General features: G+C 35.5%; 1 protein-coding gene across 1 annotated transcript; it reads left to right on the top strand.

The window, feature by feature from the left end:
- Positions 1-10,885: 10,885 nt before the first annotated feature.
- Positions 10,886-18,878, top strand: LOC306882242 (PDZ and LIM domain protein 1-like). The gene is made up of 7 exons (XM_079436746.1): positions 10,886-11,261; positions 12,893-13,044; positions 13,793-13,880; positions 14,803-14,987; positions 17,467-17,612; positions 17,806-17,923; positions 18,162-18,878. The coding sequence occupies exons 1-7, from the start codon at positions 11,169-11,171 to the stop codon at positions 18,346-18,348; spliced, it is 969 nt and encodes a 322-aa protein (XP_079292872.1). The 5' UTR covers positions 10,886-11,168; the 3' UTR covers positions 18,349-18,878.
- The last annotated feature ends 532 nt before the right edge of the window (positions 18,879-19,410 follow it).

Here is a 19,410-nt window from a genome sequence, read left to right as displayed (position 1 = left end):
TGAACCGGTTATGCTCCTAACGATGAGAATATGAAAAGCAGTGAATCAGTCATTGTGTCACTCAAGTGGTTTCAACACCCATCCGGGTTATATATAATGCTTAGAAACACATTATTGTTATGCTGCTGAGTTACTCAATTGATTTTGAAACTTTGGAATTTTTTACTTCCTACTGAAATTTTTTGATTCAATTTTTTCAACAATTTGGAAATATACTCTTTTACTTTTTGTTTCTCTTTTTATGTCATTTCAATACTGGACTATTTTAAAATAATGATCATTTTTACATTTTGTACATACACGGATATTGTATTCACCATCAGTTAAACAAACTGCATCAATAATCAATTAGAAATTACCTACATGGGTAAAATCACTACCATATAAATTACCAATACCCTCCTGAGAAAAAGTCACTTAAGGTGTAAGGAATGTGTCAACAATGTAATTAAAAATGTAATTACATAAATTAATTACAGGTGTAATTTAAAATATAAGTACAATGTAAAAACATGTACACAATAAGTGCATTGTATCAAATGATTAATTTAAATCTAAGTACATAGTAGTTACTAATATAAAGTGGGACCGAAGTTTCTTACACTCACCAAAGCTGCATATATTTGATCAAAAATACAGTAAAACAGTAATATTGTGAGTATTATTTCAATTGAAAATAACTGTTTTCTAGTTAAATATATTTTAAAATGTAATTTATTCCTGTGATCGCAAAGCTGAATTTTCAGCAGCCATTACTCCAGTCTTCAGTGTCACAGGATCCTTATAAACCAAACTGATTTGCTACTCAAGTAACATTTTTATTTCTTATATTATCAATGTTGAAAACAGTTTTACTGCTTAATATTTTTGTGAAAAGCAGAATATTTTTTTCTATATTCTGTGATAGAAAGTTCAAAAATAACAAATTACAATTACAAATGTCTTTACTGTCACTTGATCACTTAAATGCTGAATAAAAGTATTAATTAAATGGTAATAATAATAATAAAATAATAAAAGTCTTCCTGATCAGATACATCAGAACAAGTCAATTTTAGGTAATAATGTCACCTTTCACACAGTTTAGAGATACGATCAGTTCTAGTAGATCTAGTAGAAACAGCCCATAATGGATGATGCAACATCTATGACATCTATCAAGAACACTATCGGCAGAAACTCTATGCGTGTTTCACACACAATGCATAGAGATCATAATGGACTTCTCACAAATGTTAGCTTAATTTGGCAGCCTTCAGCATTAATAAAAGCCAAACTATTGAATATTGTTCATTCAGCAGTGTTATTAATACATTAAAGAATAGTTTGCCCAATAATGAAAATACTCACTCTCATGCCATCCAAATGTAGATGAATTTGTTTCTTCATCAGAACAGATTTGGAGATTTAGCATTGCTTCACTTGCTCACCAATGGATCCTCTGCAGTGAATGGGTGCCGTCAGCTGATAAAAACATCACAATCCACAAGTAATCAACATGACTCCAGTCCATCAATTAACATCTTGTGAAGCAAAAAGCAGCACTTTGGAAGAAACAAATCCATCATTAAGACATTTCACCATTACTTCTGAAAACGTCCATCTCCTGTTGTCCACTCACATCAAAATACACCAACATATTTGTTTAGAATTGATTTGGACTGGGTTTTTTCCTGTTATTTCTCTCCTGATTCAGACAAGACATCTTTTTTACTGGAGAAAGCGATATTTTGGTTACAGGATAATAGTCCGAAACAAAGTTTTAAAGCATTTTAGTGATGGATTTATTACAGACACTCAAATTACTTGTGAATTATTAAGATGTTTTCATCAATTGTTTGAACTCATTTCTGACAACATCCATTCAATGCAGTGTATCTCCAAATCGGTTCTCATCTATGTTTTGGATGGCCTGAGGGATGTCTTCAGAATGTTCTTTTTAAGCGTCAAAGAAAATGCTTTTGGATCCTGTACAAAAAAACAGGAAGGCCTTCAAATCAACGGGAGTCATTCATTTTTTAGGTAAACATTTATAGCAAAGACGTCAGTACATGGATTTTTTTAAATAATCTTTTTCTATATTCTGATGAAGCTCACAACATTTCTTGAAACTGCGTGGTTTATAGCCTGAACTAGAGCCGCTTTCCCCAGAGACGTCAATACCTGTGAATACAGGACACACTTGAAGACAGACTCTTCTTATGGTCTTATCTGGAAGATATGCCGTTTAAAATCGTGGCTTCCTGTCTATCTGTCTGTCTGTCTGTAGCAAACCACAATGCAGCTCCTAAACAGAAACAACAATTCAGACGCAGGGACAGTACAAGCATTACTGTGGGATTTTAGTAAGTTGTGTTTCATTAGAAAAAGTTGGCAGTTATGCATGTTAATGAGGGCAAAGGTAACAGGTTAATGACGCAATAGAGTTCTTTTGATTATATCAGGTCATAAGTCCTGATGTTGTCATAACGACCATCATGAGGAAATAATCACACAGATCTCGGTGGAAAATCCTTGAGCAGATGTCAGTGAATAAAATATGTGACGTTTGTTTGTTTTACCTTCCTGGAACTAATGAAGAACATGAAAATAAAAACCACTCACAATTTAACAACTACTAATATTTGCACATCATACTGATTAAAAATAAGCAGCGATTCTGGAAAACACAAGGTGTTGGGATAAAACTAAAAATTGTGACCACAGTGATGTAGTTGCTGAATAATCCTAATATACTCCTACTTATTTTCTAGTATATGCATTGTCATATATATATATATATATATATATATAAAAAGTGCTTCTGTGTTTAACATGAGTTAGGTTTCTAACCTGGCTCCCAGCCAAAGCATATAAATCTTTAGCATAATACCATTATCTTGTTACTAGCATTCAACACTGTGCTGAAAAGGGATTCCTAAGTCTTTTGTCATTTGTGCGTCTACATTATGATACATGTTTGGTCAGAGCATTTCTGCCCTGGAACAAAGCCAGGGCAAAACACAACAGAGCCAAACTTCTCAGTTCCAGTCAAGCTCCTCCCCCTGTCCTCCATCACGAGCACACACACACACACACTCATATCGTTGCGTGATGGGAAATGGATGACACGCCTCACAGAACTGCCTTTTCTTGTGCATTGCTCTCACCAGGAGAATGAGGAAGTTCATAAGGAAAGATCACATTATAGTCTAAAAATGTACTGTTTATGAATGGTGATTAAATGAAAGCTGTAATGCCAAGCTTTGCTATCTGGCACCGGTGAGAGACAGTGATTTCTTTGAAAGGCAATTCAGAAAAGGACTGATAAAAAAAATTCCCCAAATAAACAAAAAGGAAGACTCCTTGATTTATTTATTTTTTCCAGTACAGCATGTGTCTGTCTATAATAGATTATAAATCATTCATTTCCACAGAGCTGTAATTACTTAGATATTTGTTAGCGAAACAGTGTGTAGTAAATGTTATTATTTAGGGAAGTTTAAATTAGTGGATCTTTTAAGGCTGCTTTATTTAATTCATGTAGTTCCTTAGCGCCAAGCTTAAACTGCAAATCAAGAATTTATGTAATGCATATAATTTGTGCATTAATAGCTCTTAGGTTGATTCCTCTCCCTTCAGATGCAGTGATACATGTGCACAAAAAAGGTGGGCTTTATTGGTGTATCTGATAAGAACCAATTTCAAATTATGGAAAAATACTTAAATATCAAGGAAAATCGGTAAAACCGATTATCGGTCAATCTCTAGTTTAATTCAAAGTGTTACCTGCATTTCTTTGTTATTATTTGTCAAATTGACTAGCAGTTTCTTAGTGAAAATTGCATTTGCACCTTTTTTTCAGTGTAGAAACATTAATGTTTGAATCTGAAAATCCTGCTTAATATGTTTTATAGAAGCTACACAACATAATTTGAGTAACAGATGAAACATGCCACTTTCACATTATTCTGATCTAAAGGTCTAAAGCAAAGGTCACAAAGCCCATTCAGAATCGCTTCAGCAAGCAAATCTACCTCCTACAACTGCAAATTCAAGGGTACTCATTAAACAGTTTTGCTTGGAGAAAGAGAGGCATGTGTAAGTGTCCTCAAGGTCTGTCTAATTACATATTGCCTGTGTGTTTGACTGAAATGCTTACCTCATGTGCCATGAATCTCAGATTTCAGCACAGAGGGAAAATCCCTATAACCCTACAGAGAGACCTGCATTAGAAAAAGTCTGTGCTTGAAAATGATCTGACTCAGATCTGAGCTAAAATTGATACATACTGAATTTATTCCATTCATAAATTCCATTCATACTTGATGTATTTTCTTCATTCAGTGCCACACCTCCAAAGACTTTCACTCTCATAAACACTCTTATACTTCCTTTGAAAACAGTACATAACACAAGCTAAAACACATAGACTTACAGTGCAGACTAGGTCAGGCATCCTCAAATCTGACGCAGATTAACCCTAATCAAACACACCTGAGCATGCTAATCAGAGTCTTCAAGATCATTAGAAAATCACAGGTAAGTGAGTTTGTTCAGGGTTGGAGCTAAACTCTGCAGCAGATTAGCCCTCCAGGGAAAGATTTGAGGAACCCTCAACTAGGTTATATACACCAAATGTAACCAGAAAATTTTGCGCTGTGTGCTTTTGAGAGTGAAAGAGTTTGTCAGATACTTTTGCAAAATCAACATACAATGCATTTAAAGTTTAGCCTATATGGCAAAAGTTAATTTGTTAATTAAAAAAAAGTTAATTAATTAGCTTAATAAGATAAAATAATAATTTATTAAAAGGTATTTTGCGTAAAATACAATCAGTGTTACAAAATAAGACAAAACAAAAAAACATTTAAACTCTTACACATTAATTAATTGCATAAATTGGTTATAACAACAATGTGTGTGTGTATATATATATATATATATGTGTGTGTGTGTGTGTGTGTGTATATGTATATGTATATATATAGATTATTTATATATATATGTGTAAATACTATAAAAATGTGTGACATTAATGACCATTTTGATTTCAATTTAATACTATTTTAACAAACATTTATTTATTTATTTATTAATTGTTTGAAATATTTTACAAAATATTTATGAAATAAAATATAATATTAAAATTTACATTAAAAAATCTACTTTTATCTTAATTTAAGTAATTTCATTAGATTAATAAGATTATGATTTGATTAAAAAGTGTAATACATCCAGTGTAATAAAATTTATGTCAAAACAGTTTGTTAGTTTGTTTACAGCTGAATTAATTGCAGAAAATGGCTAAAATATGATGATGATGATGATGACGACAACAACAATAATAATTATTATTATTATTATAACCTTTATTTAACCAGGAAAGAAAACTCACTGAGATTACAATCTCTTTTTCAGGAGTGTCCTGGCCAAGATAGGTGGCCCAAATTGATAAATACATATAACAAACAATCACATACAATACACAAAATACTACACAAAAAAAGAAAGTCGCTAAAAATATAAATACATATAAAAATAATAATAGTAATATCAATAAATTAAATATTATGAAGAATATATAATGAAAGAAAAATATTATTTCTGTTGTAGTTTAATTAAAATATGTATTTATTTATCATAAGTATTTAGCTTTAGCTAAATCTTTAGCTAAGCCTTGCCTTGTATTAAATAGTTTTTATATTTTTATAATTATTATTTTTTTATTTAATTTTTTTTGTACAGACAATATGTCCTGCCCCCATCTCCCTCTGTATCTGACCACTGAACACCTGCTAGTACTGTTGGTCAAACCCAACCGCGTCAGTCTGTGGGTTGGAGAGGGAGAAGGTGTTAACAGCTAAAAATGTCACCGCTGGCCCCGTACTCAACAAAACGACGGCCCCCCGATCTCACTCTTCCACATGCTGTGGCATCTTCTGACAACATACTCTTGAGCTCTAACTCTCATTATTGAAATTGGCCCACACAATGACATCACAAGACCTTTCTAGCTCCGCTCATGACACATTTGAGGGGTAGGCTACCAGGGACAGAGGGGCCTCAGGACTAATCACAAGATTAAAACACAACATAAAGTCGATACCTTCACCAACTTGTACTGATAGTTTCAGGTCACATGCTTTACTTCTGCTTTTCAACAGAGCTCACCATCAAAGAGGAACAACATTAATACAGTGTCTTTAAAAAGAACAGCATAGGGAACTTAGAAATTCTCTATCTTTATATTATCTCATGCAAACACTAAAATATTTATTTTTTAGAAGGCGTGCTAAACACTGTGTTTCAGCTTGGTGTGATGTAGGTACACTCTCTAGAAGACTAAAATACACTTCATGAACTTCAGTTATGTTTTGATCTCGCGCTCAAACGCTTTAATTATTGAGGTCGAACGCAAACATTACCATTTGCGAACGAGCAGTGTGTTTGTGGTTCTATCGTTCACAGTGCTGTCATCACGGAAAAAATAAGTGGAAACGAAAACAACACTTAGTCATTTCAAAACTGCGAAGTTGGAGTACGAAGGGTTGAGGATGACCTCTGTTGGTCATGGGTTTACAGCACTGATTTACGCACTTCAACTCAGAGCATGTACGCACATTACGCACCGGTGGTGCCGCCAACAGGCTCCTTCAGTGTTAACAGGCTGTAAGAAATGTAGCCTTTTATTTTTAATGGAAAGAAATATGTACAATTCTGTTAGGGATTAAGGAAAATATTTCATCTGGTTCTCTGTTATTTATACAAAGAGGCCAAATTTCTACTAATAAATTTATTACACAAAACATTTTTTAAGTAGCCTAATTTTAACTTAATTATTTTTATTTTAATAACATAAAATAATGATTTAATGCAAAGTAGGGTAGAGTGCAGGAAAACAAAATGTGTTCAGAAAAGTTATCATTGTTTTATTTACAATGACATAAATTATAAACAAAGTATGAAAAATGTCCAGAGCTTTCATGTTATTAGATGTTATTAGTTTCTTAACAAAAATGTAATTTGTACCAAGGGGGCTTTTTACCCCACCTATGGGGTAAAATGAATGAATGAATGAAATTTAAAAAAAATTAAATTTAAAATTTAAAAAGAATATAGGCTAATCTATAATAATGAATTACAAAATTATAATAGCCTATTTGAAACATTTTGTTAGCTGATGCTAACTAGCTAACTAGCTACCTGATGCTAACTTGAGGTAATTTTTAAATATTTTTATTAAATAGCACCCTATCTACAGGTCCTACTGTTCTCACATCATATAACTGTTATGTTCTACAAAACAACAAGCTTTAAAACACTTTTTTTTCTTACTGTTGAAAATGAGATAATTTATTGTGAAATCCGTTTTCTCTCTGGTACATCACCAGTGTAAGCTTCATTTTGCCCCATGGAGGCATTTTCCCCCACTCTAACCTATTATTTGTTTTAGTGTAAAGTATTCCTTTACTTTAAAGTTACTTTTTAGTTTTTAATAAAGGAAAATATTTACTCTGATTCTACTTACAGGCTTTAATCTTAATTGAAGTAATTTTAATTTTAATAAGACAAATTAATTATTTACAACCCGAATTCCAGAAATGTTGAGATGTTTTTTAAATTTGAATAAAATGAAAGCTAAAAGGCTTTCAAATTGTCAGGGATCCATCACAATTTCAGTCACCAGCTCCTACCCGCACCAGATCCCTGTCACCAAGATTGCTGATCACCCGCACCTGCAGCCACTAATCATCACTCCTTTAAATACAAGCTCCACTCCATTGTCTGGTCTACAGTTCACTACACCAAACTGTCTCCAGATACTGTGTGCACTAACCTGCGAAGCCTTACCTCATAGTTCTCCAATGTTTCTCCTGCGATCCTCCTACGAAGAATGCAGTCCCCTTTGGTTCCCGATCTCCATTGATCCTGTGAAAGAGATTCACTTCAGTCCTCAGCTAAGACTCATTAAACTATTCAAATCTCCAAGATACTCACCTGCCTTTCTCTCCACACGATCTGCATTCCTTGTCAATAAACCATCCTGTTGTTTCACTTACCTGTTGTTACCGACTCTATTTGTGACACAAATCACATGAGCCAATATTTTATTCACAATAGAACATGTTTAAACTGAGAAATTCTCCACTTTTTTTCCACTAAATTAGCTCATTTCAGGTCTCCAGGTCAGGCTACAGGTCTCAAAAAAGTTGGCATGGGGGCAACCATGAGCTGAAAAATTCTTCGGGCCATCAGACATTGACATTACTAAATGGGCCCAGGAATACTTCCAGAATCCACTGTCGGTAAACACATCCGCCATGCCATCTGCAGATGCCAACTAAAGCTCTATCATGCAAAAAGGAAGCCATATTTGAACATGGTCCAGAAGCGCCATCGTGTCCTGTGGGCCAAGGCTCATTTAAAATGGACTGTTTCAAAGTGAAAAAATTTTCTATGGTCAGAAAAGTCCAAATTTAACATTCTTCTTGGAAATCACGGACGCCTTGGCCTTCGGGCTGAAGAGGAGGAAGACCTTCCAGCATGTCATCAGCATTCAGTTCAAAAGCTAGCCTCTCTGATGGTATGGGGGTGCATTAATGCATATGGTATGGGCAGCTTGCATGTTTTGGAAGGCACTATGCTGAAAGGTATATAAAGGTTTTACACCAACATATGCTTCCCTACAGATGACGTCTGTTTCAGGGAAGGTCTTGTGTATTTCAGCAACACAATGCAAAACCACATACTGCAGCTATTACAACAGCATGGCTTCGTAGTAAAAGAGTCCGGGTGCTGAATTGGCTTGTCTGCTGTCCAGATCTTTCACCTATAGAGAACATTTGGCGCATCATTAAACGAAAAATATGTCAAAGACGACCACAAACTCTTCAGTAGCTGGAAACCTATATCAGTCAAGAATAGGACCAAATTCCAACACCAAAACTCCAGAAACTCATAACCTCGATGCCCAGACGTCTTCAAACTGTTTTGAAAAGAAGAGGAGATGCTACACCATGGCAAACATGCCCCCGTCCCAACTATTTTGAGACCTGTAGCAGGCATCAAATTTGAAATGAGCTCATTTTGTGCATAAAATTGTAAAGTGCATAAAATTTCTCAGTTTAAACATTTATGTTATCTATGTTCTATTGTGAATAAAATATTGGCTCATACGATTTGAAATTCTTTTAGTTTTCATTTACTTAAAATTTTAAAAATGTCCCAAAATTTTCGGAATTCGGGTTGTAGATACAAAGTATTGGGCCAATGATATTAAAATCTATCCAGTGTAATAAAATTTCTATTTATGGTGTCAGGAGACGGACAAAGAGAGAGATTTATTTTTAAAAATTGTATTAAATTGTTGCTTTTTATTTATTTTTATTGCTATTTTCTTTACTCTTTGTAGCTACTTTAGTTTGTACTGATATTTCATTTTATGTGTTCATTACTTATTTTACATTATTTAACATTTCACAATTTCTCATTGCATGCAAACACTTTACACTTTGTTACACTTCGGGTTTGTCATGTTTGAACAGACATTTCAGATGTAACAGACTGTCATAACTGATGCAACTTCATAAATCTGGAAATGTATGTGTATGTATGTATGTGTGATTGATTGATTGATTGAATATTTTTTATCTGCATTAAATTACACACAAAGTCATCACTGCTTTGCTGTGGTTTCTAATGCAATTTGTTATTGATATTTCCTAGTTTCCTCTCCCTCTCTCCCTCCCTCTCTCTCTCTCTCTCTATACTTTATTTAATTTAATTATATTTTTTGACACAATTTCTCTTTGCAAATGGGTTTACTAATGGGTTTTATCACAGACTGTGATGATTTATTTCTACAATAATCAATTAGTAAATTTAGCTTTATTTGTGTGTTATGCTAGCATTAAATTACAAAAAAGGTCAACACTGCTGTCATAAAGTCTATAGGCAAGTTTCTAAGGGTGTAACTGATAATTTGACACATTTCTCTCCTCCCTGCAATAGTTTTCTCTCTCTCTCTCTCTTGAAAAGTCATGGGAATGCAAATGTTGAGCAAATGTGAATCCAAAAATTTTATACATTAGAATTTGAAATTAGAAATGTACCCTGCTACAAACCTGAAAATGTGAAAAAAGGTCCATAAACCTCATTGAAATCAAAACTGATTCCAGATCTCCAGATCTCCTTCTGGATCTCCTTTTGGATCTCTATTCATCAAAGTTTTGTTAATACCTGAAACTGTTACTGACAGACTTTAGGACCTTTGAAATTCACAGGCAGGTGTAATTAAGCAGGGTTAAACTCTGCAGGAAGGGTGTAACCGAGTAAGAAGTATGTTCAAAAGTTAAGATTGTTCAGTTAAATGTTCCCAATGGCATCCTAACTGCATCCGGCATGGTTACTAGCCTACACAGATAAGCCCCTGGCTCTATATATAACATGCTAACTCAGAATCCTTATCTGTTTACTAACCATTATCATTTTGCTTGGGAAAGAAATTAAGATAGGAGGAAGTTGATTGTAATACAGCCCCTGGACAACGGCAGTTTATCTGAAAAAGTTTGAGTGAAATATCTTAACAACATGTTAAAAATTGACTCGAAGAGCACATGAAATGTCCTTCTCATCATTTCAAATGCTCATAAATCATATGGCAGCCTGTCTTGACTTGTACTGTAGGCCGTTCTGGTGCTACTGTTCTTTATTAAGTTTATACAACTCTGTAGCCTTTAATGTAAATCAAATATTGACATTGTGCTTCCGCGTCGCATGTTTTGTCTGCACTTGTTCTACTTTTTGGGAATGCTGGGAATGCTGAGAATGCGATCTATAGTCCTGGAAAGCATATGTCATGCGCGAGCCCCCCTTGCCAGGAATCCGACCGGATTTGGGAGTGGCACATACCGAATCTCAGGATTTGTCCCTTCCATACATGGTAAACTTCGATATAAGATGATGTAACGGTCCACCCCTAAACAAACATAGGAAATAATAAGCTCTTATCAGCACAGAGACCTGACATTATTCGCTCACTTCTGAGGAAGCTCCGCCCAGGTATGATCTCTTCAACGTGAACGCCCTGTGCCGCTACAGTTACTCCAAACTGCAGAGCTCATAGCACAGTTTACACAGCACTAGTTCAGTATATCCAGCCATTTAGGCTACGTGTTGGAAGTATAATGCCTTTACGAGTTGTTTTAGAAGGTCCCGGGCCGTGGGGCTTCCGTCTGGTCGGGGGAAAAGATTTCGAACAACCTCTAACGATCTCGAGGGTAAGGAATTAACTTTGGATTTGTTAATCATTTAGCACAGAGGGAAAATAGCTTTCATATACATTACTAGGCCAACATATTATACTCCACAGACTGGTTAAACTTTATGAAAAACGTGTTACGCATGCAGCAACAACAGCAGCAGCATCCAACAGAAACGCACGTGAACGCGACCATATCGATCTGAACTTCAATGTCGCAATGTGTCGAGCACTTGGATTAAAATGTTCAGGAGTCAGTCTCGTAGAAAACAAAATAATAGAACCGAATAACTAGCTGATCCTGACGCAAAATCAGGTTCTTTCGCAAACTAGTTATGTAGGTGATTCCATATGGTTTCGCAGATTAGTGTTCAGTCACCTAATCTTATTCATTTAAAAACATTACAAGTATGGCATGAATGCATGTTATAATGGCAACGTGACACTCAAGCGTGCGTTTCAAACTTGTACTTTCAAGATGACTTTCATCTCTTAAAGGGGCACTCAATATTTTTGTTAAACACCTAAAGAAACACTACTTTAAAAAAATCTAGAAATATTATTAAAATGTTGTTCACTTGCATTAGTAGCCTATTCCGTCATCAGATTTCTAGAATAAGCTGTTTTATTTTACAAAGAGTGGGTCTCCCTTTCATGGGTGCCACCATGTGGGAAGTCGTGGCCTAATGGTTAGAGAGTCGGACTTGTAATCCAAAAGTTGCGGGTTCGGGTCTCGGGCCGGCAGGGACTGTAGGTGGGGGGAGTGAATGTCCAGCTCTCTCCACGCTCTCTCCACCATCAATACCAGGACTGAGGTGCCCTTGAGCAAGGCACCAAACCCCCAATTGCTCCCCGGGTGCCGCTGCATAAATGGCTGCCCACTGCTCCGGGTGTGTGTTCACGGTGTGTGTGTGTGTGTGTGTGTGTTCACTGCTGTGTGTGTGCACGTTGGATGGGTTAAATGCAGAGCACGAATTCCGAGTATGGGTCACCATACTTGGCAGTATGTCACTTCACTTATGTTGAGACCAAAAGAATGTTTATAGCAATGTAAAAATTAAGGCCTGAGCACACCAAGAACGATAACTATAATAAATACATTAGTGTCCACAACAATACACAAAAATGTTCTGTTTATTTTCACTGCGTACTGCAGTTATGTCTTTCGTTGATTCTACTGGTACCATTCCTCTGTGTCATTATCATTACAGTTCTTATAGAATTAGAATAATTAATTTAACTTTATAGTTAGTTATCAATATAGTTACCATCCTTGATGTGAATGGCTCTGTAGTTAGGCATGGATCCAAGAGTGTCCAGAAAATAAATAAACAGTTTGTGTGAAGTGGAAGCAGTTCATAAACAAACATCTTGCGTTCTAGTTGAACCAATTGTACTATTGGGATGAATAAGATCCAACTAAAAGTTAATAAAAACTTGCTGAGTGCATATTTAACCATAACGTTTTGCACACCCTGACACTTTATAGAGGAAGTCATCATGTAACAAGTAAAAGCTACATCAAAGAGAAGTTATTGTCAAAATTTTGCCATATTCTTTTAAGTTTATATTTGGGTAAGAAAAACTACACAATTTTATTCTAAAGCCTTTTAGGTTATGATGATGATGATCAGTTTTGATTTTTTTCAGGTGACCCCAGGAAGCAAAGCAGCTCAAGCTGACCTTTGTATGGGGGACATGATCCTGGCCATAGAGGGAGAGTCAACAGAGGGCATGACTCACCTAGAAGCACAGAATAAAATCAAAGCTTGCATTGAGGAAATGGTGCTTTCTATTGACAGGTGAGGCATTACTTTGCAAAGGGGAACATGCAGTGGTTTGTCTGAATGTATTGTTAGCTGAGAGTATGTAGAGCACCCAGAAAAGTGTGATATAATGAAACATCTTCCAAAAACAAACAGAAATGTAGGCTTTTATTAAATTCTTCCAGACATTGTATATTTAACATTATTAACCATTAGGGTGCCATTACTCCACTGGTCCTTGTACCGAGGTTTTAGTGCATTTTTTACATAAAAAAAAAAAAAGCACTGAATCCTGAGTTGGCTTTTTTATTTTTTTCCACTGGTCAGGTCATTTGTACCAGACAAAATTAATGAGAAATCTCACTAAGTTTTTATTTATAAGCTATATCTCATTGATGCCGTGGAAGATAATGGCATACAATGTAAATTGTTGCTGGATCTATTTTTCAGCTCTTTTTTTACTGAAGTCTGTAACAAGTCATTCTCACAATTTCAACATATCCTCATCTGTGTCAGTCAGCTAGATAGCGTCACCTGGGTGACAAGTCTAAATCAGCAGAATTTGCAACAGCAGTTTTCAATATGACAGACAGCCCAATGTGTTTTTATGCATGCAAACTTATGCAATACATAATCAGTACAATTGCATCAACTTGCCTGAACCTCTCACACTCGCCCCAGGCTTTTTTTTTTATTGTTGATCCATGATGATTTTATATTTTTCCTTTAATCATTTACTGATTCACTGTATGAAAGTTATTTTCATTTTTTTTTCTTTTTGTAGATCAGAGTCGAAAATGTGGTCCCCTTTGGTTACTGAAGAAGGAAAGACCAATCCATACAAGATGAATCTGGCCAATAAAGAAACACAGGTGCGTTTTAACTCTGCTTATCTGAGAGTTGAGGGATTTTTAAACAGACCCTTGATCATTTTCAATGAGCTTTAAAGGCCTTAGTGCATGAGACTGTCATGCATAAAAGAACCATAGCCGCTAAACAAATAAAGGCACGGCACCATAGGCTGCCAAAGTGAAGTCATTGTTTATGTCCTAACAAGCCTTATCCATGGAGACCAGTAGGTTTATCAGCCAAAACCATGACTCAAGACCCACATCCTGTAGGCTATGTTGGAAATTTAGGGTCAGAATGTGAATGATCATAGGAAGTGTGTGGAGTTTGACTACATAGTTTGGGTGTTATAAATGTTTCCTAATTTAAGCCGAGAGAGAAATATGATAAGAAACAACAGTTAAATATGTTGTTAACAGAGGAAAGTTTCACAATGTCATTAAAACCTTAGTCATTAGTGTCGAAAACCTTTCCGCAACTTTTTTTTTTATTTTTATTTTTTTTTTCCTGTTGTTAAATGGTCTGTTCACATCAACTTATAATTTATAATTTAATGGAAAAAAAAGTAATGCTTGATTCTCAAACCTTTTTTCTGGTCTGAATAGTTCTTCAATTCTTATGAAATGATCTTATGTCTTTGGCTTTGCTTTTGTGTCATTCCAAATCTTTATGACTCTCTCTTTTGTGAAAAACAAATGAAGATATTTTGAAGAATGATTTCCTTCATACAGTAAAAGTTAGTGGAGTCCAAAACCATTAGAGTTCACTGATTTCTTCATTATATGGACAAAAAAGAAGAAAGTAGCCATACAGGTTTGGAATGACATGAGGGTGAGCAAATAATCAAAGATTTTTTTGGGGTGAAATAGCCTCATAAAGTTACAGTTCTGTTTGACGTGTTTTTGAGATTTGTACTCTCATAGTACCTGCTCTTTTTCTCTGTAGGATATGAAACATATAGGCGCTGCTCATAACAGGAGCGCCATGCCTTTCAGTTCTGGCAGTCCAAGGGTGCTCACCAACATGTACAATAACCCCTCTGGCCTGTATTCCTCTGAGAACATTAAGAGTTTCAACAGTGCAGTGGATGACGTTCAGACTTCTGCTGCCTCCAATGAAGCCAGTAGGAAGTATGATACACACCCCACTGACATACTTGTCACAAAGTTATGTGGTACAACTAGGATGACCATACGTGCCATTTTTCGCGGACGCGTCCTGGCCAGGATTTCTATATTGCTTTGATTCAAAGTATCTCGAGAGCGTTTCAAAAACATAAGGATGTCATACACCGATCGGTCTGCACACGCAAACAAAGCCAAATCCTAGATATTTTAGGCAATATAGAAATCCTGGCCAGGATGCGTCCAGGAAAAATGGCAAGTATGGTCACCCTAGGCACAACCAACAAGCAGAAAAAAAACATAAAACAGGAAATTATATTACAGAGAGTCCTCTAGGTAACCTGCAGACCTTCATGACTGATAATGTTGAACTGACATGACAAGGAAAAGTTATTCAGATTGAAACTCCCCAAAAATCTTATGTTTTTATTAATTAATAATACAATATAATTATATATTTTTATTTAAAAATATTTGTAACCTTGAGATATTCACTACTATTCAAAAACTTAAAAAAAAAAATATATATTTGAAAGACGTTTCCTATGTTCACCAAAGCTGCAAAAATACACCATGATAAAAAGTTAAAAACAACAGCATTTATTTGAAATAGAAATATTTTATAAGAAGCTTGCATGCATTATAAATATATTGATGGCTACACCACATGACATTTAAATTTGAACTTTTCTTGAAAAAAGTTTTCAAAAGCTTTTTTCATAGGGGTGCACCGATTGATCGGCTACCAATCACGATCGGCCGATAATCGCGTTGGGATGTTTGATCGGCGGTCTCTATAAAGGCCGATCTCAAGCTGATGACGTGCCTGCAGTGAGAGGTTTAGCATGACATGCAGCGGCACCGTCTCTCAGTCTCTGTCCGGCGCGGGTAAAATACAGTAATTATAATGCTGAAGGTGAGGTACAATTCATATTTCTTCATTAAATAACTTATGAAGGATTTTGAAAACTTTCTATGAGACATAATTTCACAAACAGCGTGAGTGAATCACCACATGCTCCCTCTTTCTCTCAAAATGCGCAAATGGCTTTAAATAACATCGTGTCTGCTCTAAGCGACTAAAGCGAGCTGCTCACTGCACAGTTGGCACCGGAATTGTCACTTGCACAATCGAGCCAGTGTCACATCGTCACTGAAGTTTATAAATTGTATTTCTTTTTCATTCTTGCCAGTGTTTAACCATTTAGCACTCTCGCGCTCTCAGTGCAGCGATCGTTTCCATACCGAGTTTGATGTGCTGCACGCACTGATTTAAAGTGACAGCGCATTGTTTGCTGTAAAACTGAACATGGATTGACACGAAAATTTTGTAATTACACCATAAACTCATATAATTAAAGTCTGTGTTTCACAGTCAACACATGTATTTTTGCCTTGGTTTAAAGGAAAATATCACTTTTAGATAAACAATGAGGCAATAATAGATGGCACTCGTGGAGGTAGGAAAAGAAAGTTCTTTAATAATCGCAGGATTGCTTGTAATAAAGATTTAAATGCAAAAGAAAAGGCAGTAGAGCTGACTTTCTGTCAATGGTAAGTTTTAATGTTTGTGATAATGCAAGAAAAGTAGTTAAAATGTTTTGCCACTTGCTTGAGCAACTTAATATATAAATCTAGATGTAAAAGCAAAAGTAAAAAGCATTGAATAAAGTGTTTCTTATGTTTATTGCGTTTAAACACGTATGAAAGACAGTATTACTGTACTGTGTAAAAAAAAAATTGCAATGCGGAAAAAGTATTTTCAGTAACAATTTGAAATCAAAATAACAGCTAAATGTTGTGTTTGTGGTAAACAGTCATGGATCAGTAGCGGACTCCTGTGTGAAGCACAATGAGTCTGTTCTGCTTCTGCCCAGGTTGCGTACCACGCATATGCACTGCAGATGGAGTATGTATCCTAGCACATGTATCCTGCCGTAAACCTAGCACATACAGCTCATGAAATCAGGCTTGTGCTGTGCGTAAGCTATTGTGCAACAACTGCATGATTGAAAAAGACAAAAATGCATTGCATGATCAAACATTTAGGTGAGATAAATAAGAGTCACCTTGGAGGGGAATTCATTTTCAAAAATGAGATTCAGGCCCTGAATAAATGTCTAAAAATCTTGATTGTATCATCACTATAAATAAATTTCATGATAAAAAGGTGGCTTTTAAAAAAATCGGTATCTGTGATTATCGGCAGATACTGCTTCCTGTGATCGGCCGAAAAAATCCTGATCGGAGCACCCCTAGTTTTTCAACTAGATTTCTAAAAGATGTTGTTGGGGGGGGGTTTTTTTCAGCTTGTCATTATCCATTATACATCATTATGTGCTACACTCATTCCATTTCTGTGCTGTATTATAGCTGTCAGGGACAAAACTAGGCAGTTAGGATTGAGTTGAATAATATAATACTTTTGAGATAACATTGTTTGTTTTGTGGATGTCATCAATGTGACCTTTTGCATGTTTTATAGCCCAGATCCCTGTAGACCTGGCCAACCAAAGCCTGCGTTAGCTGCAGACTCTGAGGTGTACAAAATGCTGCAGGAGAATCAAGAATTAAATGAGCCTCCTCGCCAGTCTGCCTCTTTTAAAGTTCTGCAGGAGATCCTGGAAACCGGTATAATCTCATACACACCTTGTATACCGTACTACATTATGTCTGAATTACCCATAGGTCACCAGGTTATTTGTAATCATCAGTTTCTAAAGCCATGCCTGTGGCTACAGCTGTGAAACACATTTTGAGTCAGATATTTGGGCCTATAAAAGAAAGCCTTAGCATTAAATGGATTTCTGTTTCTTTGTGTCAGGTGATACAGATAAACCCTCAGGCTTCAGAAGTGTCAAGGCTCCCAACACAAAAATTGGAGCCTCAGTTGGGAATCCTGAAAAGCTCTCTCTTTGTGACAAATGTGGTTCAGGGATTGTGTAAGTTTCACTTTTTTTGGTTTATCTTTCCAGGAAAAGTTTTTAAGAAATGCATCTGAGAACAGTTGCATGCACTGTGCTTTATAGTGCAGTTGTGGTGTTATGCCATCTAGTGGAACATTTTGGAACTCAATCTTTTTATTATACCTGTGGATTTTGCTAATTATTTCACTATAATTGTAGGATTTTTTGCAAATGTGTTTCTAAATGACTTTTTTCTCTTTATTTGGCTATAAAGAGGAATGACGGTCAAACTTCGAGATAAGTTTCGCCACCCAGAATGCTACGTCTGCACAGACTGCGGGATCAGTCTTAAGCAAAAAGGACACTTTTTTGTCGAGGACAAGATTTACTGCGAGAAACACGCACGTGAGCGCGTCACTCCTCCAGAGGGTTATGATGTCGTCACCGTTTTTCCAAAGTAGAATGTTTCCCACATTCTATTATAAAACTGCACATTCCCTTATGTGGGGAATTCCTTTGGAAATCTGTAACACTTTATTTGGATAGTCTTCCAGTGGGTCTGTTTTGTTGCCAATATGAATGTTTGTGAAAACTCTTACATACTCAGAAGTTCATAGATATAAACGGACTTTGGCAACATTAATCAGGAAATTGTGATTAGACCGCACCTGAATATGGAGTCTATCCCAATTAAGTGCTATTGTTATCATACATTCCAATGTCTTCTTCATTCCATGCATTTATCTCATTGTATAAAAGGCTAATTTTATTGGTGCTAGGGTATCTTAAGACCACTTATTGCATTTGCAGATTCTCATAAAATGTTTTAAACTGATAATTGAAGATATGAAATCATGGTTGTATTCCCCACGCACACCAGTATGTAAAATCTATTCCATGTTTGTATATTGTCTTTTGGATTCTCCATATTTTTGTATGAAAATAACATGTTCAGCCTTGCTAGAAATAAAAATAAAATGTTGCATATCCATTGTTCAATTTCTGTATGGTTTATTTCTTTGAAATTTTTTGTTGGGTTTTGTTTTGTTTTATGTTTATTATTCTGAAACATGCTGGCCTTTCAATAAAAGCTTTTCTGCAAAAGCATCATAATTATAACTAATAAATTCCAAAATGTGTTGAATTGTAATCATCCACCCACACCTATTTCAGAGTCAAATATAGCTTTTTTGCAGCTGTAACAAGTCTTGTAAAAGTAAACCTAATTACTCAGTTATTTGAAGAATATAGTAATTGACCAACAAAGCTAATTAACAGAACATGTATTACATTACCAAGCTAAATAATAATTGGTAAAATCATCTAGATTTACTTAACGAAATTTATGTATGTAATCCTATATCACAAATCATGTGACATTTAACAACCATCTACCCTATTTTGAGCAACTATTTACCTGTTGCTCTGGGAAGCGCTGCTAAAGTAGAGCGCATGTGCAGAAAGCGAAACTTGGCATAAGCAGGACAACAGTTAAAGCTTCTTTGACGAAACACTAAAGCAGA

The sequence above is a fragment of the Barbus barbus genome, assembly GCF_936440315.1.
Source record: "Barbus barbus genome assembly, chromosome: 16".
In the NCBI taxonomy this organism is placed as follows: domain Eukaryota; kingdom Metazoa; phylum Chordata; class Actinopteri; order Cypriniformes; family Cyprinidae; genus Barbus; species Barbus barbus.
The sequence above is the reverse complement of the archived record's forward strand: the minus strand, read 5'-3'. Positions and strand labels throughout refer to the sequence as shown.

Coding starts and splice junctions, on each gene's coding strand:
- LOC306882242 (XM_079436746.1), top strand. CDS start 11,169: ATGCCTTTACGAGTTGTTTTAGAAGGTCCCGGGCCGTGGGGCTTCCGT. Junction 14,988..17,466: donor TCCAATGAAGCCAGTAGGAA/GTATGATACACA, acceptor CATGTTTTATAG/CCCAGATCCCTGTAGACCTG. Junction 17,613..17,805: donor GCAGGAGATCCTGGAAACCG/GTATAATCTCAT, acceptor TCTTTGTGTCAG/GTGATACAGATAAACCCTCA.